This window comes from Amphiprion ocellaris, chromosome 10 (assembly GCF_022539595.1).
Source record: "Amphiprion ocellaris isolate individual 3 ecotype Okinawa chromosome 10, ASM2253959v1, whole genome shotgun sequence".
NCBI lineage: Eukaryota > Metazoa > Chordata > Actinopteri > Pomacentridae > Amphiprion > Amphiprion ocellaris.
In genome coordinates, this window is record NC_072775.1 from 33,366,129 (window position 1) to 33,388,625 (window position 22,497).

A 22,497-nucleotide genomic window follows, 5' to 3' on the forward strand; every position below is an offset into this window, starting at 1 on the left:
CAGAGATTGAAAGTTACTTGCCTCCATGTTTAACGTAGTTACAAATGCATTTTATCAATTACTATTTCCAATTCATGTTTGTTGATGTTACTATAACTGTTCCCAAAGTTTTTCTTCTGGTACAGATAAGCCATGCTCCAACTGATGTTTGACCAGTATTTATTCTTTTCTTTGCCACAGCAAATCTTCTCTTCACCAGCAAACACCATGAAAAACTAATAGAAAGTAATGATACAAACATAAGTATTTTGTCTTCACAAAATTAAAGACACGCCTAAACAAAATGTCAATATAAAATAAAAGTACAGTCACATACCATGTGCGCCTTCTGACCAGAAATTCAGCAGTTGTTAAGATCTTTCAATGTTTCTTATTATTTCCACTTAAAAAGCATTCTTTTTATCGTATTTTGCCATCATCAGTAGCTCCTGGCAGCTCAGTTTTTTCTAGGTGATCATGTGAACACCGCATGGTGTTCAGTGAGCGCAATACACACTTTGACCACTAGGCGCCAATAATACTCCAGAGAATTCACATACATTCAAAACAAAAGTTTTCTCTGTAATAAAATAAAAACCTTGACAAAGAAACAAAATCCTGTGCGACAGTTACAGTTACGTTGAGTATTTGAAAAATTTTATCTCAGTGAGTTATTTTTATTTTCCGTTGTTTTATTGACATTTGCCTGTGAGAATTGCCTTTCTGCACTCTGCCTTGTCTGTGTCTCCTGGGCTTCCGTAGCTCCTCGCCGGCTTCCGTAGCTTCTCCCGTGAACCCCACAGTGTTGTTCTGCTGCTGAGGGTAAGTTGTGGAGTAACGTGCTGCTGTGATGTCGTGTTTTCTTTGTAGATTTAGCCATTTATGTTGAAGTCTCTGCCGCATGTTGTTAACTGATGTATATTATTATGTTGTTAATCTGTTCTGTGTTGTTTTGACCGTTATTATAAGTTTTATAGACGTTTTTGTTTTCACTTTTTTGGCGCGGTTTGTCTGTAGAGGAGTGTCTGTTCTCACGCAGCGCAGCTCGTCTAAACACTGATCTTGTTTGCATGTTTAGGAGCAGAGTGCATGAGGAAAGGTGACCAGATTCCCATTAATGTGGAGGAATCTCTTCTACAGGTATGTGTTTTATTTTAATTTATGAGTTTTGTTTCCATTCAGTCACTCCACCCTGACGCACTGTGTTAATGTGGCCGCCATTTGGCATTGTTCTTCTCCTTGGATTTGGTTTGCTTTCATTGTTGTGAGATTTGTGGTTGAAAATTGACTTTATAAATTGTTTTTTATTACTGAGGGAGCAGAGTACACGAGGAAAGGTGACCAGAAGGTGATTAATGTGTTTTAATCTCTTCTACAGTGTCGTTTTGCATTGCTGAGGAAGATAAAAGCTGGAGAACATTCAACCAAGTTGTCCTCTTTGGGGCTCTAGACACACTGACAGCCGTTACATCGACTCCACACTGAACCAGTTTTACACTTTTCAAGGAGCAGAGTGTGACTCTCAGATTTCCTGTTGCAGCCGTCGGCCTGCTGTGTTTTCAGCTTCACTCAGAGACTAAATGGCTTCCAGATTAGAGGAGGATCTCTGCTGTCCTGTCTGCCATGACATCTTTAAAGATCCTGTCATGCTGTCATGTAGCCACAGCTTCTGTAGAGTCTGTCTGCAGATCTGGTCGACAAAGAATCCAAACCGTGAGTGTCCAGTTTGTAAACGACGACATTCAAAGCGTCGATTACCTCCTAACTTGGTCCTGAAGAATCTGTGTGAGAGCTTCTTACAGGATAAACGTCAGAGATGTTCAGAGTCTCTCTGCAGTCTGCACTCTGAGGAACTCAAACTCTTCTGTCTGGACCATCAGCAGCCAGTGTGTCTCATCTGCAGAGATTCAGAAAAACACTCCAACCACACATTCAGACCCATCCATGAAGCTGCACAACAACACAGGAAGCAACTTCAGCAAACTCTGGAGCCCTTAAAGAACAAGTTAAAGGTTTCTGAACAAGTTAAAGTCAAGTTTGATCAAACAGCAAAACACATTCAGGTCCAGACCCGACACACAGAGAGGCAGATTCAGGATCAGTTCAAGAAGCTTCACCAGTTTCTAATGAAGGAAGAGGAGGCCAGGATGGCTGCACTGAGGGAGGAAGAGGAGCAGAAGACTGGGATGATGAAGGAGAAGATGGAGGCTCTGAGCAGAGAGATAGCAGATCTTTCAGACACAGTCAGAGCCACAGAGGAGCAGCTGAGAGCTGAAGACGTCTCATTCCTGCTCAACTACAAGGCTGCAGTGGAAAGAATCCAGCGCTGCCCCCTGCTGGAGGATCCACAGCTGCACTCAGGAGCTCTGATAGACCAGGCCAAACATCTGGGCAACCTGAGCTTCAACATCTGGAACAACATGAAGGACATGGTCTCCTACACTCCTCTCATTCTGGACCCAAACACTGCAAATCCAACCCTCGTCCTGTCTGAAGATCTGACCAGTGTGAATTATGGAAATAAACAGCAGCTTCCTGAAAATCCAGTGAGGTTTAAAGATCTCTTCTCAGTCCTGAGCTCTGAGGGCTTCAACTCAGGGTCTCACAGCTGGGACATCGAGGTTGGAGACAGTTCAGATTGGGAACTTGGTGTTTTTGCAGAATCTGTCCAGAGAAAAGGAAACATACGACCTGCATTATGGAGAATATGGTTCTCTCACAATGAATACGCAGCGTTCTCCCCATCACATCCTGACACTGTTCTCCCAGTGAAGACGAAGTTTCAGAGGATCAGAGTGAATCTGGACTGGAACAAAGGAAAACTGTCCTTCTCTGATTCTGATACTAACAGACACATACACACCTTCACATACACTTTCACTGAGAGGATGTTTCCATATTTTAATACTTGGTCAAATCGTCCACTAAAGATTCTACCAGTGAAGGTGTGTGTGACTGTAGTACAACACTAACAGATGATGATGATCTCTGTCACTAACATGCAAACTCTCCAAAAGCCACAGACAAGGAGAAGATTCCACAACAGGACTTTGTGTACTCTGAACACAAACACAGAAAACAGCAACAGACTTTGGACTGACATCAAGAAAACAGTCTTTGTATCCGTACATCTTTCTCAGTCAGTGTATTGTTTGACATGACTATGTTGTGATCAGAATAATCATCAGTTCATCATCAGATTCTGAAGACAAAGATCAATATTACTGTAGAAACATTGAATGACTTTGATCATCAGATCAGTTCTGAATATGTTCTATTCATTTACTGACAGTAAATTAGCTTTGATAGTTAACTACATATATTACTGAATGACAGTTTAAAGTGTGATTTCTGTTTGACTTCATTTCTAGATTTTTTTTTTTAAATTTACATGTCAGCTAATATTCAACTCTGAATCACATTTTATTTTTCTTTATTCTCTGAAATTTAGTCATGATGAATAATGTGGTTTGTGTTAATTCTGGTGTGTTTGCAAATTTGTAGTTTACTTAAAATATTTTTTCTTGTTGAAAGACTTTTGTCCCTTTTATTTCTGTTTTACTCTGAATTTGTTAAACGCTTTGATATTGAGCATTTTGGTTGAAGGTTTCTGTTTAGTTACTGGGGTTTCTTCCATTATGTTTGGTGGCAGTGTCACAGTCATAGCCAGAGGCTGTGATTAGGTGGCAATGCTCCCTCCTCCTCTGGCCCTGGTTCTCTCTCTCTCCTAGGTGTGTGGCAGAGGCTGGCAGCAGGTGTGGGTGATTCCAGTCTACTGATCGTGTGCAGGTGGGAGTCGTCTACTCAAGCTGGCTGGCTTCCCTTTAAAAAGTGACTCGACTTGCCATTTGGTGTTGGACCGTCTCCTAACTAACAGTTAGTGTTGTGACCAGACCTGTCTGAGCCATCTTGTGTCCTAGACCTTGCTCTAATCCTGTTTTCTCTGTTCAGTGCTGACTCCTTCCTGCTTCTGTTGCCATCTTCTCTGGAGGTTGGATTATCCACCTGGCTGAGGCTTCCTGGTTTCTAGTGGACTTTGGGATTCTCCGGGGATTCTCTGAGGCAGAGGAGGGCTCAGGCTGCTGCCACGCCACATGTGAGCCTGCCACACCACCAGGATGCCATTCTGCTGGGGCTGGTAACCACCGTCACCGTCTACCTACCTGGATGCCAAGGATTCCACCGGTTGGTTTTTGAAACACCTAGGCCTGGTCGTTGATGGTTTCCAGAACCATAAAATCTAGAGAGACTGTCAGCTGAGTTCTCACTCTTGCTACACCTGATAATAGAGTCTCTCTATTGATTGTTGGTTGTAGTTATCTGCTGAAGTTATGTGGGATTCTGGGGTTAGTGTTTGGGAATTTCTAGTAGTCTAGGATGTCTGTTATTTTGGGTTAGAGTTTAGTTTTTATCCTGCCTTGGTGGTACCAGTCGTGGGTTAATAGTTTATTTGGTTGTATCTGCATTTAGTCCGCCTTTCCCCTAGGGGAAGTCTAGTTCAGTTACACCCTCAGTATATTCATGTAGTTTCCATTTCCGGTTTATGAATTCTGTTTCTTGTTGTAGTTTATTTTGTTCTGAGTCCTTGTATAATCTTGTTAAAATCAGTCACTCGTCTGCTGTCTCATTTCCTGCTTCTGAGCCTCTGTACCCACTGTAACGTATTCAGTCAAGGTGTAGCATAGAATCATGATTTCTAACATGTTTCATGGTGTAAGGAAAAAGTATATGCGTGCTTTTGGGTTATTAAATTTTTTTTTTTTTTTTTTTTTAAGCTTAGATTTTCTGGAACTTGTAATGGAAGATGATTTGTTTTTCTTTCTGAAACTTTTAAACTGTTTAATACTTGTTTCACAAATGCAGATTTGCTAATCCAAATGTACAATTTCATCATAGTGAGTGTTTAGAATGACAGTTCTATGCTTTAATTTGCCTTTATGAATTTCATTTTGAGTAAACAATCACCCCAAGTGTTTTGATTGGTTCAGTATAAGTTTTGTTGTCACTGTATAATGTCTTCAAACATGTGTAAATCTCTTCCAAAACAAAAGGACTGTGCTTTTGTGAGAGGAGTGAAGGAATTCCTATCAGCAGGTTGCAGTTCTTATTTGAACTGAAAGCATCTAGAACTTGTCACATGTGTGTAGCAGTCACTGATGATTCATGGATAAGAAGGAAAGAATTCACAGAAAGATGAAGGCTGAGCTGGCTGATGCCACAACGTAGACTGTTTATTAAAAAAAAAAAAAAAAAAAAAAGATTTTGTAAAAATAGTGAAAATCTGACTGCAAAATAGGAAAAAAAATGCACAAAAAGGGCTGGCATACTGTAATGTTCAAAAACTGTAACGACAGTGAAAGTAACAGCAAATATCTATTAAATAAAGGTCTTTTAAATACAATACAACAGTGTCATTTTATGGTCTAAATATTTGACATTATGTCACAATATTATTCAGGTGGATGTCAGAAAATTAGTCTTCCATTGCCCTCTCCTGCTGTGTGGTTCAAATGTGGCTTTCAAGTAGTTTTGTTTTACTCTCTGTTGACTTGGCTGTTCTCCTTATCCAAAATGACCACGGACAGCTGATTGGTGGAGATTTACATTGAAACTTCAGCTCTACCTCTGAGCCTAAGTCCACCTGAAAGGTCCTGATAAAGAAGGGGACAGGAAACCCTGACTGTTTTATTATTGTTGTTGCCCAACCCAGTATGTTATACTCTGCATGACATTTGAGTAAGTAATGAACCACCTTTAGAGCTGCTTTGACTCAGAATATTCTTTTGCTTTGAACACATAAGGAGAAACTTATCCAAATATGGAGAGGAATGTGTTTCTGCTCATTCTGATGGGGAAGTAGATCATGTCAACACAATGAGAACAAATTACTTGAAGGAAACAAAGCCTCGGATGGAGCCCAGAATAATTGCATAGAAAACTGTATAGGCCAAGCCACAGTGTTTGACAAATCAGATTTAGAGAGACTCTTTTAATATGCAGGGAGTCCAATGTGTACAAATGAACAAACCGGAAACATGAACTAATTCTGCCTGTACAGCAGGGGTGTCAAACATAAGGCTTGCAGGCCAAAACCGGCCCACCAGAGGGTCTACTCCAGCGAGTGGGATGACTTTGCAAAGTGTAAAAATTACAGAGGTGAAAATGAATACTTACTGTGAAGATATGTAAAGACATTGAATATTGTACAACATAATGTGAGTCAGCAGCTTCAGTATGACAGAGTCTGGTTTGGTGGAACCCTTGCCACAACTTTTAGGCATTTTTTATGTATAAATTTTAATAGTTCCCACTTTAGTTTGTGTGATATGTCAGTTCAGGTGGTCAGGATTACTTCCCAGAAGTGGAAATGAATGTAAATGTAAAATACTATATTGCTGAATTCCAGATACCTGTGACTAAATGTTTTGTGCCTTTGTAGAGTCACTGTGATCTGTAAGTTGTAATGTGGAAATGATCAATGGAGGCATAATACTGTTAAAATTTCACTTATTTTTCTTTAGAAATTTCAGGTTGTTCATGATGTTTTGTAAAAAGATATTTCATCAAATGTGAACATTTTCAGAATGTACTTTTTGCACTGAAACAAAGCAAAAAAAAAAGTAGTTGGTATTATTTATTGGAATTATGTTTTGATTTTAATGGTCTGGCTCACTTAAATCAAATTGGGCTGTATGTGGGCCCTGAATTAAAATGAATTTGACACTCCTGCTGTACAGGATCAAGTTTTAGTAAATGCATACCATAGTAAAAGATAAATGCAAAATGGGATTATCTTCTACTGAGGTATGCAATTATTAAAATTTGGTTGTTATGTCCTCCAGAATTTGTTTGGACGTTGCTGCATTAATTTTACTGTCTTCTAGGGCATGCAGCTGAGAAAAATCCCCACATCATGATGTTGCCACCTCCATGCTCATGGTGGTGATGACATGTTTGTGATGGTGTGCAGTCTTTGGTGTCCCTACCAAATTCGGACGTAAAAATGAACCAAGTTACAAGACATGTTAGGACTAACAGATGGGGAAATGGAGCTCTCTACTGAATGAATTTGTTGTTCTGGAAAGAGTTGTAAGAGATGCCTGAATGTACCACACTTATTTATCTGGTTTGCTGAAATATTGGGACACTATGAATGTACACAAGCTAAACCTTTTAGTCTGCAGTCTGCGCTACACCTGCGCTCTGGATGTCTGGTTCTGAGTCTCTGACCAGGTGGTCGGCTACAAAAACTGGGTCTCAGGTGGGAAGACTGATGATTGTCTGGAGCCATGCACAGCCAACAAGTGGTTCAGTCAGCTTTGAAATACAGAGTTCAGTCTGTATGTAAGCCGTAAAACACACCCTGCTCTCTGGTAACAGGCTTTTTATTCAGGTAGTTGACACAATACAGCTTTCTGGGAAATCTAGAAAGTCCAAAATGAAAAGGAAAAAATTTTAATGACTAAAAGCTAACTGTCTGCAGAGTCCAAACTGAGGGAAAGAAGCTACATTTAGGTCAGTTTTTTTTTTTTTTTTTTAAAGTTCCAGGTTGCTGTGTTTTTGGTTGTGTGTTTGTTTTGTTTTACAGTAGAGTCACTGGATAATTCCATCTTTAATATGCATGTTATTATCTTATTATTATCTGTCTAATCCAGAAACACCCCAAGAACTCTATATGCCAAATTACAGGGATTATTTGTATATTTGACATATAATGTGAATTTTATGTGAATTTAAGTTTTGTTATTGTCGTCATTTCATAGATCGTATTTTGTATCTTGTGTAATTCATACTAATCTGTACTTGTTTGCTTATGAATGGTTTAGTTGTTGATGCTGAACCCAAATCATTATGTTAAACTGCTCTCTAGTGGGCAAATGTTGCAACTGTAGTATTTACAGTGTGCTTTGTTGTTGTTGTTGCTTTTCTGAATGTTTGTTTGGCTTGATGTAACTAATTTAATGTACCATGTCTTTACTAAGTCTCATGAAATTCAGCTTTGCAGTTTTTGTGTAATCCTGATAACAGACAGGTGGACAAACACAACAAGAAACCACCAGAGGATTATCATTTGCTTTGTTGTTATTTAGTGTTGAATTGACTACATGTCATTATGTGTCATTAAGCTAGAAACACCAACAACAAAAACAATGATAATACTTCCAGAAATTAGAGGCTCCCACCATGTAGCATGTTGTTGCAGCAGTTTTACAACGTTTCAAAAGTGGATCAGTTTTTTTGTTGTTGCTGCCCACCGTTTTACCCACACTGCTGCTTCTACTACTCCACCAAGGACTAAACAGATCAACTGAGGACGCCATCAGCATCACCCTGCCCTGGAGCACCTGGAGAAACCCAACACCTACATCAAGCTGCTCTTCCTGGACTTCACTTCGGCCTTCAGTACAGTCATTCCCATCTCATTCTGGTCTCCAAACTCCACCACATGCAACTGAACGCTGGATTTCCTGACCAATCGCCCCCAGTCTCTCAGGTTGGAGAATTACAGATCCTCCACCATCGCCTAATGATGTGTGCTGAGCCCCTTCCTGTTTGCCTCTTCACCCACGACGGTCAACCTGTCCACGAGACCAGTACCATCATCAAGTTCACAGACGACATGACGGTGGTGGGGCTGATCTCCAAAAACGACCAGTCAGCATACAGGAGGGAGATAGAGAACCTGACTCATCCTGAACAGCAAAAAGACCAAGGAGATTGAGGTGGACTACAGGAGGTCCAAGAAGCTCCTGTGACCACCAATGGAGAGATTGTGGAGAGAGTCTCCAGCTTCAAGTTCCTGAGGGTTCACATCCCTGAGAACCTTTCACTTCCCACATCACCAGCAGGACACAGCAATGCCTCTACTTCCTGAGAAAACTGAGGAAGGCTGGTCTACCTCGCAACCTCCTCCTGAACTTTTACCGGTGCACGGCAGAGAGCGTCCTGACGTACTGCATCACAACATGGTACGCATGATGCCACAAGAGGCAGCAGAAGGCACTGCAGTGGGTCATCAAGGCAGCACAGAGGATCATCGGGTCTGACCTACCTGCCCTCAGATGTCAAAGCCTGGCCAGGACCATCACCCAAGACCCGAAAAAACAAAACAAGCTCATTCCAAAGTCCATTCAGGCTTCATACAAAGGAAATGTGTGGAAAATTGAGATTTTTTTCAACATTATTATATATAAATATCTGTTTCTCAGTTCCATTAGTTCACCTCTCTCTTTAAAATCCTTCAGTCGGTGATGCAGAACTAATGTCAGTACTACAGTCCTACCTTTTAATTCCAGACCAACACAGCAGAACAATTTCTTTACACACATGAACTTAATTCAGATGTTTATTATCATCTCAGGTCAAATGGAATTTAAAAAATGCTTGTCTTCTGCCTTCCTGTTCCTCAGTGACCCAGATGTGTTGCACAGAGTAGAAGAATCTGAATTTGATGATTTGTGAAACCTGAATGTAAAGAGTTGAATGTTCAGGGAGGATCAAATATGGTTTCAAATCAACAAATTCAGTTCCGAAATATAACATTTGGTTTTCACGTCACAGCATATGAATCATGTGCATCAGGAGTTAATATCTGTTTGTCTTCTAATTAAAGTCTGCAGGTGCGAGTCAGTGATTGCTGGATCAGCTGCTGGCTTGCAGATGATTGGCTCCTATAAAGTCACAACATAAAGAGTCGCAGGACTACAGGAGTCACTAAGAAATTGACAAAATTCAGCCTTTTGGAGCTTTAAACTCCCATTAGTTAAAATAAATTTTAAAAAAACACAAAATAAAATAAATATATGTGTTTATTCTTGACACATTTTGAGTATTTATTCAGATATTATCAAACAACTGCTTGTGGAACATCAAGCCAAATAAAATAATTGGCTGTAAACACATTTTGAAAGCAGCATTCAAATGAACCAAGTTTGTTATTTTTTTAAATGTCTGATGACATAAGAGAACATTCTAGACTCTTTGAATCAGTGAAAATCTCTTCAACACTTCAGTGCTACGAGGAGTTCTTGAGAAGAAGATCACAGTGTGATATTTAGAGAAAGACACCCTAACAACTATACCAAGAGGTTCAGCTGCATGGGAAAACGCAGAAAGGTTCATATCTGATTCTCTGTTGTCTAAAGTGTTCATTTGAGTCAGTGTATTGAGATTATTTGTACAGAATTTTGACAATCTTCATGTTTTTTGTTGCTATTTTTCTGTAAGTCACTTAGTTATGTGTCTGTCACATTTCCTCACGTGATTTTCTATCTGTTAAACAGGAAAAAGTTAGTAATCAGGATTTCCCTGATAGTCCAACAACCACAGTCTCAGGCTCATGTGAGAAAAAAGAGAAAAAGACTTGGTGGTGCTGCAGATGGCTCCGTCGAGTCATGGTACACTTATTTTTTTCAACAATTTATTGTTATTTTCCAGATTTCTCTGTTTTTTTAGTACAGGTAATTGGTAAAATCATAGAAAAAATATTATAATAAGATAATGATACATGTTAGTTTTTGAATGTTAAAAATTCTATAATTTTTTTAAACTTGTTTTAAACAGATTGGCATCTTTGCTGACAGATTTTTCCATTTGCATTTTTTGAAATCTAGTTTGGTTTAACAAAGCTAAATATATCAAATAATAAGCAGTGAACAAACAATGCAGCATGTTGTCTGTCTCATATGGTATGGAGGACTAAAAGTGCCAAAATTAAATAAATAAATGAATAAATACATAATTAAATAATTAATTAAATATGTCATTAATTAATTAAAATTGGAATTAAATACATAAATGTGTTATTAAATGTGTCATTAATTCATTAAAATACCGATTCATTTTAGGTAAAAGTATATATTATTATTTCACTATTTAATTAATTATTTCATGGTCCTTGTGTTGCAGTGGATCATGAATTTATTTTATCTGTCAACCTCGCCCGTCAAAGTCGGTGGGCGGGACTAACGCGAATCTAATCTCATCCACTGCTTTGGTCTGCCTTGAAACCGGAAGTAGAGGAAGTCTTTCCAAACATGGCGGCTGTGTTGATGGAGGATCGCCGTGAACTTTCTAGAGAGTTGGTGAGAGATATTTTAGACCTTGCAGAGTATGTGGAAGCAGGACCTGCTGACCCCGAGCATGTAGCGTGTAAAGCAGAGGAATTTATTGAAGTTGTTGGAGTTATTTCCGCACTTTCCGACCAAGATGTTGACCGTAGAGTGACTGCAAATTTAGAAGAAGTACTCCGCCGCTTTTCTGGTACCAGGGTGCAACAGGAGCACACACAGGGACCAGGGCGTTTGGCGTTTGGCATACCGAGGGAAGTTCTGGAACATCACGTTCTTTGTGGATTACCAGCCTGTCAAATTGCAGCGATGCTCGGAGTGTCGAGGGCTTTTCCTTTAGGGCCTACTCGGCGCGGCACGGCTCGGCTCGTCTTTGTTTGCGAGCGTTTCCATACGGACTAGTGCCTGGTACTAGGCGCTATTTTCAGCACTTTCTGGCTGAGGTTCCCAGCGAGCTGAGATGAGCCGATAATGTGACGTCTACATAGTGCAGGCCATTGATTGGACAGGAGTGCAGGCCACTGATTGGACAGGGAGTGACGACACACAGAGCAACTCCAGCACGAAAACAAAACCCTGCATTAAAAAACAACTGTAAACAGCGACGGTGCATTGCTCTTCACGGAACTCTCTGTTCTTCATAATTTTAATATGACAGCCAGACCTGTACCGCGGGTGAATGAAGAGGTCGAGACTTTGTCTTTGGTGGTGGACCAAAGAATACAGAGGGAGCTGGATGGAGAAAGTTTATCAGGAGGTCTCTGAGCGGATGGCCGCTCACATATACAGTAGACTGTATATAAAGAGGACAGAAGCAGTGTAGGGAGAAGCTGAAAAAGCTCAAAAGTGACTATTGGTCCACCAAGGACCACAGCGGCTGGCGTGGGTCAACCAGGAGGTGTTGGAAGAGGTTTAATGGAAGCTATTTACTGGCACTGCCAGCAACAGGAGGGAGACTCAGCTGCTGCATTGTTGGAGACGTTCGAGGACGGTGAGTGTTTTGTGACTTCAAGAAACTTATACATCATTTATCCCATTGGTGGCAAGCTTCTTTTAAGCAAACAAGTATATTTAGAAAGTAACGTCGTTGTCTCCTGTAGCAGACAATAAGCTAGCAAGTTAGCCGTCAGCGCTAACTAGTTAGCCATCGGCGCTAGCTAGTTAGCCATCAGCGCTAACTCCGTGCTCTGCTTGTATTTCGTGCTGCTGTTTCTAACGTTTAGCTCTCAGAAGCTAATACTTCAGTCAGCATGTCGTATTTTTCGTGTACTTAGGGTGAGTGTTTATTTCTGTTCAAGAATCCCTTTCCACGTGCTAACCCTACTCCACCTCCGTCATGGAGCCCACAGCTCCCCTGCCTCCTCTCCAGCACCAGCAGCGGCTCCTCTCCAGCACCAGCTTCGACACCAGTACCAGCTGGGACACCGACACTGTCAACATCAACCTCCAGCACGTAACAGCAACGTCTTATCACTGGTAAGACACGGTAAACAGAGACCGTGGTTGATTTTCGCATTGTTATTATTACTACAGGTGTAAATGCCTGCAAGCATGATCAGAACAGCGAGACCAACGACCAAGAATTCAGACAGGTGTAAATGCAAACTGTGCAGCATGCCAGCTCAGGAACGCCTGATGAAAGCTACATGTAGCTACAGTGACACATAAACAGAACACATGCAGCTGCATTTTTTTCCCATTGACTTAACAAGCAACTCACTCTAATTAATTTACTTTCTGGTGCAGTGTAGTATTGCAACCATTCTTCTTATAGTCACTAGGTAGCTGTGAAACTGAATGACTGGATGAAAGTATACATAGAAATAAGAAAACACTGCTGTTCTTAGCAACTCCAAAATGTGCACAGGATGAAATGAAGTTCACACCACGTTGTTTTTAGTTGTGGTGGAGGAGGTACTGCTTGTGCTTTGGTTAAAGTAAAGAGTACCAAAAATTTATTAAAATAAATCTATCAAAGACATGATCCTGATTGAAAATGGATGGACGAGTGGCTAAACACATCACATCATAGCTGTGGAGTCCTTCTAGCTCCTGGGGACTACAATCTCTCAGGACCTGCAGTGGGAGACGAACATCCACTCCATCCTGAAAAAGGCTCAGCAGAGGATGTATTTCCTACGACAGCTGAGGAGACATGGCCTGCTGCAGGAGCTGTTGATCCAGTTCTACACTGCAGTCATCCAATCTGTCCTGTGCACCTCTGGATCAGCCACACAGCAGGACAGAAACAGACTACAGCCTATAGTATGGACTGCAGAAAACATCATCAGAGACCCCACTCACCCTGGACATTAAACTGTTTCCCCTCCTGCCCTCTGGCAGGCACTACAGATCCCTGTACACAGAAACCTCCAGACACAAAAACAGTTTCTTCCCCACTGTCATCACTGTAATAAACAGCTGAGCCATTCCTACACACCTGTACAATAGTCAGTATTCCAGTGGACATGTACAGTATTTTTTTTCACCACAAACAGCATTCTCTGCTTTTTGAACTACTGTGTTTATAGCAATTACCATTTTGCTAATGTGTTCATATATTCCAGTCGAGCTGTACATTTCTGTTTATATTATGTTCTATTTAATTTTACTATTTCTTTTCCCTCCCTGTTCCTCTTTCTATAGTTTCTTTATTTTTTATTATTCTCTTCCATATTCCTAGGATAACACCAACATCTGAAACCAAGAGAGAATGAAGCGGCCTTGCAGTGGGAGGAGATGGCCCAGAATACTGCCTTCAACCAGTCATTCCTGGGTGAGCTGGGGCAGGCAGTGCTGGGTGTGCTGGGGCAGGCAGTGCCGGGTGTGCTGGGGCAGGCAGGGCCGGGTGTGCTGGGGCAGGCAGTGCTGGGTGTGCTGGGGCAGGCAGTGCTGGGGCAGCTGGTGCAGGCAGTGCTGGGGCAGCTGGTGCAGGCAGTGCTGGGTGTACTGGGGCAGGCCATGCTGGGGCAGCTGGTGCAGGCAGTGCTGGGTGTGCTGGGGCAGCTGGGGCAAGCAGTGCTGGGGCAGGCAGTGCTGGGTGTGCTGGGGCAGGCAATGGGCAGCCGGTGAGTGTGAGCGAGTCCACCTCCCATAGACTTGAGATTTACAAGTGCTGGTCATATAACTAGAATATCATGAAAAAGCTTGTCTTTTGGACAACTGTCAGGTCAGCAGCATGATTGTGTAGCCTACAGAACTAGGCTGAGAGACCATTTAAAGGCCTTTGCAGATGTTTTGAGTTAATTAGCTGATTAGAGGTGTCTTCAATGTTGAATCTTTCCACAATATTCCAATTTTCTGAGATACCAAATTTGGGATTTTTGTTAGTATTCAGGTATAATCATCAAAGTTACGAGAAATAAACATTTGAAATATATCAGTCTCTGTGTAATGAATGAATATAATATACAAGTTTCACTTTTTGAATGGAGTTACTGAAATAAATAAACTTCTTCATGATATTCTAATTATATGACCAGCACCTGTATTGTATGTAGTTTTACTTTTAGCCCTCCACTGTAGGAGAGGCCCACCACAGTTTGTACTTTGCACATTGTAAATAGTTCTGATTTTGCTGCTGACTAATAAACTATTTTGTGACTTATGTGACTGCATCATAACTTTTCATTTTGTCTGTTAAGACACTGGTAGGAAAAGATTCAATAGTCTGAACCAAACAATTCTGTATTCCCTAATAATGTATTTATGTTTAATGGGATTTAACATGTTTTAACACAAACTACTTTATGGTTCATAATTCCGTTGACTGAATTACACCAAAGCAATACTGATTTATCAAACTGGAATATTCTTAAAACAGCTGTTCTAATGTTTTGGCGTTTAATTTCTCGTTTAATCTTTCTAACCTTCACAAACAAACAATAGCATAGACACATCTGCAAAAGGTACAAAAGTTTATTGTCAGAATTGCATTCAAGAAAACAATAGTGGTCTGGGGACCAAAAAACAGAAGTATGACAAGAAGAATAACCTAACTTTTGCATGACACGTAGTGCATCCTGTACATCTCTGCCCTCCTCCTCTACACCTTGTGCCACTGCAGGCTCATGTGCTGCTGCTTCAGGTAAATCCCATGAAGTCTCATCAGAGAGCATCTGAAACACATACACAGCATACATATTTTAATACCTAATAGCGACAAACTGCAGCCATTACAGGGTCGTTCACAGGACTAATATACGATAGCTACCGAACTAGCATTAGCTTACCCTCATATCATAGTTCATATCCTCTTGTCTCCAGCTTGATACAGCTGCATCGCCTCCCAAACTCACCTGTGTGTCTCCTGAGTGTTTCGACTCGCCGCTCTCAGCTTTCTCCGACTCTTTTATTACTTTGAATCTGACAGAAAGCCGCAGAACCAGCAGCAGGTGAACCATCGCCTCCATGTCCATTATTATGTTGCGTTTGTGTTGCACACAAATGACGTTAAGGGACTTTCGGGCCGCCGTGCTATGACGACTCCACCCACGATGAGGTTATATGGAAAAACAACTAAACCGAGTCGAGCCGAGTCCAGTACAGTAGTGGCGAGCCGTACCGCCCCGAGTAGGTGCTAAAGGAAATGCAAAAGGAAATTTTGTCTTGCACCGCGCTGTATCAACATTTGGGCTAGAGGACCAAGTCTTTAGCGGTTGCCAATAAAGTTTTGTTTAATAGAGTATCCAAACCAACGTAGAGGTGAATAGCGCCACCCAGTGTAACGGAATGTGTTCACAAGCTCTGCATCAATCCATTATCTGGAATCGATTTGCCTTGACTCGATGTGCAGGGTAACCAATCAGGTGTTAGGATCCGCCCACCGACTTTGACGGGTGAGGTTGACGGAAAAAATAAATTCATGATCCACTGCAACACAAGGAACATGAAATAATTAATTAAATAGTGAAATGATAATATATTTTTTTTACTTAAAATGAATTGGTATTTTTAATGAATTCATGACATATTTAATAACACATTTATGTATTTAATTCCAATTTTAATTAATTAATGACATATTTGATTTCAATTTTAATTAATTAATGACATATTTATTAATTATTTAATGATGTATTGATTTATTTAATTTTGGCACTTTTAGTCCTCCATAGTTTGGAACATACTGACGGATTATTTGGAAAGTTGTGGTTGGACTGTTGGATGATTGTGGATGTCAACTGTGTGAAACATGAATGAACTTTGAAAGGTGGGCAGTGTTTGAATTCTGATGCGTGTCTCCACACACGGACAATGTTCTTCGTTTTCCTGTAACATTATGCAAATGTTTTGGAAAAGAACTAACTACAATCTGAGAGCTTCATCAGCTGCTGCATCACAGTGTTGTTCTGCTTCTGATGACAAAAAACTGCAGCAGGAGGAGAAACCAGTTCAACAACATCATAGACATTCAATGTAAAATACAAACACAAACAGTCTCTGTGTCAAGTGATTGGCTCGTCATCTACTGAACTACAGATGCTGTTGTCTCATTGATTGTTGTGTTTAATCCCTGAATCAGGTTTCACTGTACAAACCAGGAAACACGCCGTTGTCGTGACAACAAAATTTCCATAAAACTCCACCTCTTCCCTCATTTACCTGAGACTCATTAGGAAACAGGTTGTTATTCTGCCTCACTGACAAGAAACACTGACAAACAGACAAGATTCACCTTCAGACTCAAACCATCACTTCTACTAAGACTGTAGAGAATACTGGGAATACTGTAAACACTGGAGATACTGGAATTCTGCCACTTCAACCTGCTGTTGACTCCACACTGAACCAGTTGTACACTTTTCAAGGAGCAGAGTGTGACTCCAGATTTCCTGTTGCAGTCGTCGGCCTGCTGTGTTTTCAGCTTCACTCAGAGACTAAATGGCTTCCAGATTAGAGGAGGATCTCTGCTGTCCTGTCTGCCATGACATCTTTAAAGATCCTGTCATGCTGTCATGTAGCCACAGCGTCTGTAAAGTCTGTCTGCAGAGCTGGTGGACTGAGAATCCAAACCGTGAGTGTCCAGTTTGTAAAAGAAGACATTTAAAGCGTCAATTACCTCCTAACTTGGTCCTGAAGAATCTGTGTGAGAGCTTCTTACTGGATAAACGTCAGAGATGTTCAGAGTCTCTCTGCAGTCTGCACTCTGAGGAACTCAAACTCTTCTGTCTGGACCATCAGCAGCCAGTGTGTGTCGTCTGCAGAGATTCAGAAAAACACTCCAACCACACATTCAGACCCATCCATGAAGCTGCACAACAACACAGGAAGCAACTTCAGGAAACTCTGGAGACCTTAAAGAACAAATTAAAGGTTTCTGAACAAGTTAAAGTCAAGTTTGATCAAACAGCAAAACACATTCAGGTCCAGACCCGACACACAGAGAGGCAGATTCAGGATCAGTTCAAGAAGCTTCACCAGTTTCTAATGAAGGAAGAGGAGGCCAGGATGGCTGCACTGAGGGAGGAAGAGGAGCAGAAGACTGGGATGATGAAGGAGAAGATGGAGGCTCTGAGCAGAGAGATAGCAGATCTTTCAGACACAGTCAGAGCCACAGAGGAGCAGCTGAGAGCTGAAGACGTCTCATTCCTGCTCAACTACAAGGCTGCAGTGGAAAGAGTCCAGCGCTGCCCCCTGCTGGAGGATCCACAGCTGCACTCAGGAGCTCTGATAGACCAGGCCAAACATCTGGGCAACCTGAGCTTCAACATCTGGAACAACATGAAGGACATGGTCTCCTACACTCCTCTCATTCTGGACCCAAACACTTCTGATTCAAAACTGATCCTGTCTGAAGATCTGACCAGTGTGAGAGGAGGAGATAAGCAGCAGCTTCCTGATAATCCAGAGAGGTTTGGTAATTTCAACTTCTCAGTCCTGAGCTCTGAGGGCTTCAACTCAGGGACTCACAGCTGGGATGTCGAGGTTGGAGACAGTCCAGACTGGGAACTGGGTGTTTTAACAGAATCTTTCCAGAGAAAAGGAAATATAGTACACGGATTATGGACAATGCGGTTCTATTACGGTATATACTCAACAGTCTTTCCATCACATCCAGAAACTGATCTCCCAGTGAAGAGGAAGTTTCAGAGGATCAGAGTGAATCTGGACTGGAACAAAGGAAAACTGTCCTTCTCTGATCCTGATACTAACACACACATACACACCTTCACACACACTTTCACTGAGAGGATGTTTCCATTTTTTGACACTCTGTCAAATCATCCACTAAAGATTCTACCAGTGAAGGTGTGTGTGACTGTAGAACAACACTAACAGATGATGATGATCTCTGTCACTAACATGCAAACTCTCCAAAAGCCACAGACAAGGAGAAGATTCCACAACAGGACTTTGTGAACTGTGATAAAGAAAAACGTCTTTTCATCCATATGTATCTGTGAATCAGTGCATTGGTTGAAATTTCATTGCGGTGAAATAATCACCACAGTTTTTCTGGATTGTTAAGACAAAGATTAATATTACTGTAGAAACATTTCAAAACTCAGATCAGTTCTGAATATGTTCTATTCATTCATTAAAAGTAAATTAGTTGTGATACTTAGTTAACTATATTACTGAATGACATTTCTTTCCTTTCAGTTTACTTTGTTAAACAGAAGTTTATGTTGAACTTTGAGTCACTTCTTATTTGACGTTCACTGTTATTTGAAAGTGCTTCCACCTTTAACCCTGAAAGTACTTTGGGATGAAACATTCTGAATCCAGTTCTGCATCTTTCGTCCAGCATCATTCTGACTGTATTTAATCAGCAGCTTCTATTTCCATGTAGAGAATCCAGCTGTCATTACTTCTGTCATGTGAAGAGTCTTTTCAACATCACCACCAGTGTTGTAAGCAGGAGTTACAGAGCCCGTATTCTGAATATTTTCTGGTTGAAAATGTTATTTTTCCATCTACTCGAATATGTTTTCATGCTTTCACATTCAGAAGCGCATTATTTTTCTGATATTGTACAGTGCTGCAGTGATTCATTGTCTGAAATGCTCCATTTTAGCTGCTGTTTCTGCTGGAAGCACCTTTTAATGAGGAGGGGCGGGGCTTATCTCTGCAGGAGTCTGGTGGGTGGAGTCAGGACACCTTGTTTTGATTTGGTTTGTTGATTCCTGGGTGAGTTTGCCTTCTAGTTGTGTGAAATAAACTTATATTTAGTGATAACTCCTGTGTTCTTTTTGTCCCATCAAGGATCAAACAAACCATTTTAGTTCATTTGTTAAAATGAAATGATTTGCTCTGATTTGGTTTGTGTTGCTGCTTCTCCTGTGACAACTGAGGTTTGTTCAATAGTAGGTAGGTATTTAATCTTTTCATGTGTTTGCAATATTGTTGTTTGCTTTCTTGTTAAAATTTAGATTGTATCATACATAGGTTTTATGTATTTCCAGTGTGAGGACAGCAATAAGTTTGTCCTTTTTGTAGTCCAGTTAATAAATTATTGCTGCTAAAAAATCTCAAATATTGTAATTTTTAACCTGTTAAAAAGTGACTGCAGCTTCAACACTGTGGCTGAAAAGTTATTAATGCATGAAAATGACCTGATTTGATCAATGAGGGCTGAATTAGAACATTGAAGCTCAAATGACAAATCTGAAAAGTAATTGATGGGAAAATGTCTGCTCAACGGGGTCTCTGAATGTTGATCCAAGAATGTTTTGATGTCGAATTTATTTTCAGCAAGTAAAATACTTCAAATTACTTTAATGGTTCTGCATGTGAGGCAGCTCTTTTTGCAGCGTCTAAAGGAGCCTCAGGAATAATTGGGGAAATTATTTAGGTTGAAAGTTATTTATAAAAGCTCAGTAGGTGGAATCTGTACAAGTTAGAGACTGAAATGTGACGAACAAAACAGTACAGACACTAAACTTACATCCATGTACATTTATTGTTACAAGAAGACATTCAATTGCTAACTATGACACACAAAGACGCACATTAAGACAAGAAAACAACATAAAGCAAAGAAAGGTGTGAGGGACGAAACAGAAAAGGAAGAGAACAGAATTAATACGATGTAATATTGTGTTCATTATCACGGTGGAATACAGTGTTCTGAGATGAAGGGATGAAGAGACAACACCTGATAACAGCCGTTAATCTGGTAGTAGAGTAGTTAGGAGCTCTACAGATATTTACTTTCAGTGAATGAAAGAGAATTCAGAGACTGAAAGTTACTTGCCTTCATGTGTAACGGAGTTAAAAATGCATTTTATGAATTATTATTTCCAGTTCATGTTTGTTGATGTTACGTTGAGCAGTTGTGAATTTCATCTCAGTGAGTTATTTTTATTTTCCGTTGTTTTATTGACATTTGCCTGTGAGAATTGCCTTTCTGCACTCTGCCTTGTCTGTGTCTCCTGGGCTTCCGTAGCTCCTCGCCGGCTTCCGTAGCTTCTCCCGTGAACCCCACAGTGTTGTTCTGCTGCTGAGGGTAAGTTGTGGAGTAACGTGCTGCTGTGATGTCGTGTTTTCTTTGTAGATTTAGCCATTTATGTTGAAGTCTCTGCTGCATGTTGTTAACTGATGTATATTATTATGTTATTAATCTGTTCTGTGTTGTTTTGACCGTTATTATAAGTTTTATAGACGTTTTTGTTTTCACTTTTTTGGCGCGGTTTGTCTGTAGAGGAGTGTCTGTTCTCACGCAGCGCAGCTCGTCTAAACACTGTTCTTGTTCGTCTCTGTAGTTTCTCATTCATCCAGGTCATGGTTATCCAAGGTTGTTTAAATCAATCCAACTGGACTTTAAGAAAGTTCCTTGAAGACGTTTCACCTCTCATCCAAGAGGCTTCTTCAGTTCTGGTGGAGGTTGATGTTGCCTCAGCTTATAACCTCTGTGAGGTGTGGTCAGTGTTATTCACCCCTCAGGCCTATTGTCAACAGCACTAACTCTGTTACCTACAACATTGCCAAACATGTAGCCAACATCTTGGCCCCGCTGGTGGGGAAGAATCCCCACCCTGTACAGAACTCCTTGCACTTTGTGGAAAAGGTGAGAGGACTGAGATTGGATACGGATGAGACCATGGTATCCTACGATGTCACCTCCCTATTCACATGTGTTCCTACAACGGAGGCGGTGGAAACAGTGAGACAGCGGCTTTTACAAGACAACACTCTCAGTGACAGAACAAACTTCAACCCAGACCAGATTTTCCAACTTTTGGACCTCTGCCTGAACACCACCTATTTCCAGTACAGAGGGAGCTTCTATAGGCAGAAACATAGATGTGCCATGGGCTCGCCAGTGTCTCCTATTGTAGCCAATCTGTACATGGAAGAAGTGGAACACAGGGCCCTGACCTCGTTTAACGGAGCAACACCGAGCCACTGGTTCCGATACGTGGACAACACATGGGTCAAGATCAGAATCCAGGAGGTGAAAACTTTCACCGAACACATCAACTCTGTGGACAGCAACATCAAGTTCACCAGAGAGGATGTAAAGGATAACAGTTTGCCCTTTTTGGATTGTGAGGTCCACATAGAAGAGTACAGAAGTCTGAGTGTTGGGGTATACAGGAAACCAACACACATGGACCAGTACCTGCTTTTTGACTCTCACCACCCACTGGAGCGCAAGCTAGGGGTCATCAGGACCCTGCAACACAGGACCGACAAGTTACCCACCAGTACCCAAGGCCAGGAAAAAGAACACAAACACCTGAAAGGGGCACTGAAAACTTGTGGATATCCTGACTGGACCTTTGTGAAGGCTCACACAAGATCCAGAAAGGAGAACAACCCAGTGAGGACTGAAGAGAAGGAGAACAGGCGAAACAACATAGTGATTCCGTATGTGTCTGGACTGTCTGAAAAACTGAGGAGGATCTTCAACAAACACCAGATCCCTGTCTTTTTTAAGCCAAATAACACCCTCAGACAAAGACTGGTCCACCCAAAAGACCCCACACCACACAGTCAGAAGAGCAACCTGGTGTATGCAGTTAAATGCAGCGAGGAATGCTCAGATCTCTACATAGGGGAAACCAAACAGCCACTTAACAAACGTATGGCTCAACACAGAAGAGCCAGTTCCTCAGGACAGGATTCGGCGGTCTTCCTTCACCTCAAGGAAGAGGGACACTCATTTCAGGACACCAATGTTCAGATTTTGGACAGGGAGGACAGATGGTTTGAGAGAGGCGTGAAAGAAGCCATCCGTGTCAAAGTGGAGAAGCCATCTCTGAACAGGGGGGGTGGTCTGCGACATCATCTTTTGCCATTTTACAATCAGGTCCTTTCAAAACTCCCCAAAAGAACTACTCAGCAGAATGACTCAGGTGAGGTGGCTCATGCTAACGACCACCATTAGCATACGAGGGCTCGGTGAAACTCGCATTTCAACGACCCCCTTTGTCACTCCCTGGCTCCCAACGACCATCGTTGAGGAGCCAGATGGGCCTTGGCAATGGTCGTCAGAATGTGA

The 22,497-nt window shown here is 41.3% G+C and overlaps 2 protein-coding genes across 2 annotated transcripts; both read left to right on the forward strand.

Moving 5' to 3' along the window:
* The first annotated feature begins 1,559 nt into the window (after nucleotides 1-1,559).
* LOC111580496 (nuclear factor 7, ovary-like) lies at nucleotides 1,560-5,481 on the forward strand. Its single transcript, XM_023288256.3, has 2 exons — nucleotides 1,560-3,855; nucleotides 3,931-5,481. The coding sequence occupies exon 1, from the start codon at nucleotides 1,560-1,562 to the stop codon at nucleotides 2,949-2,951; it is 1,392 nt and encodes a 463-aa protein (XP_023144024.2). The 3' UTR covers nucleotides 2,952-3,855; nucleotides 3,931-5,481.
* Nucleotides 5,482-16,732: 11,251 nt separating this feature from the next.
* LOC111580492 (zinc-binding protein A33-like) lies at nucleotides 16,733-18,485 on the forward strand. The gene has a single exon (XM_023288251.3). It carries the CDS (start codon nucleotides 16,932-16,934, stop codon nucleotides 18,324-18,326), a length of 1,395 nt encoding a protein of 464 aa, XP_023144019.2. The 5' UTR covers nucleotides 16,733-16,931; the 3' UTR covers nucleotides 18,327-18,485.
* Nucleotides 18,486-22,497: the final 4,012 nt, after the last annotated feature.

Excerpts from the sequence above, each read along its gene's own strand:
- LOC111580496 (XM_023288256.3), top strand. The coding sequence starts at position 1,560 with ATGGCTTCCAGATTAGAGGAGGATCTCTGCTGTCCTGTCTGCCATGAC.
- LOC111580492 (XM_023288251.3), top strand. The coding sequence starts at position 16,932 with ATGGCTTCCAGATTAGAGGAGGATCTCTGCTGTCCTGTCTGCCATGAC.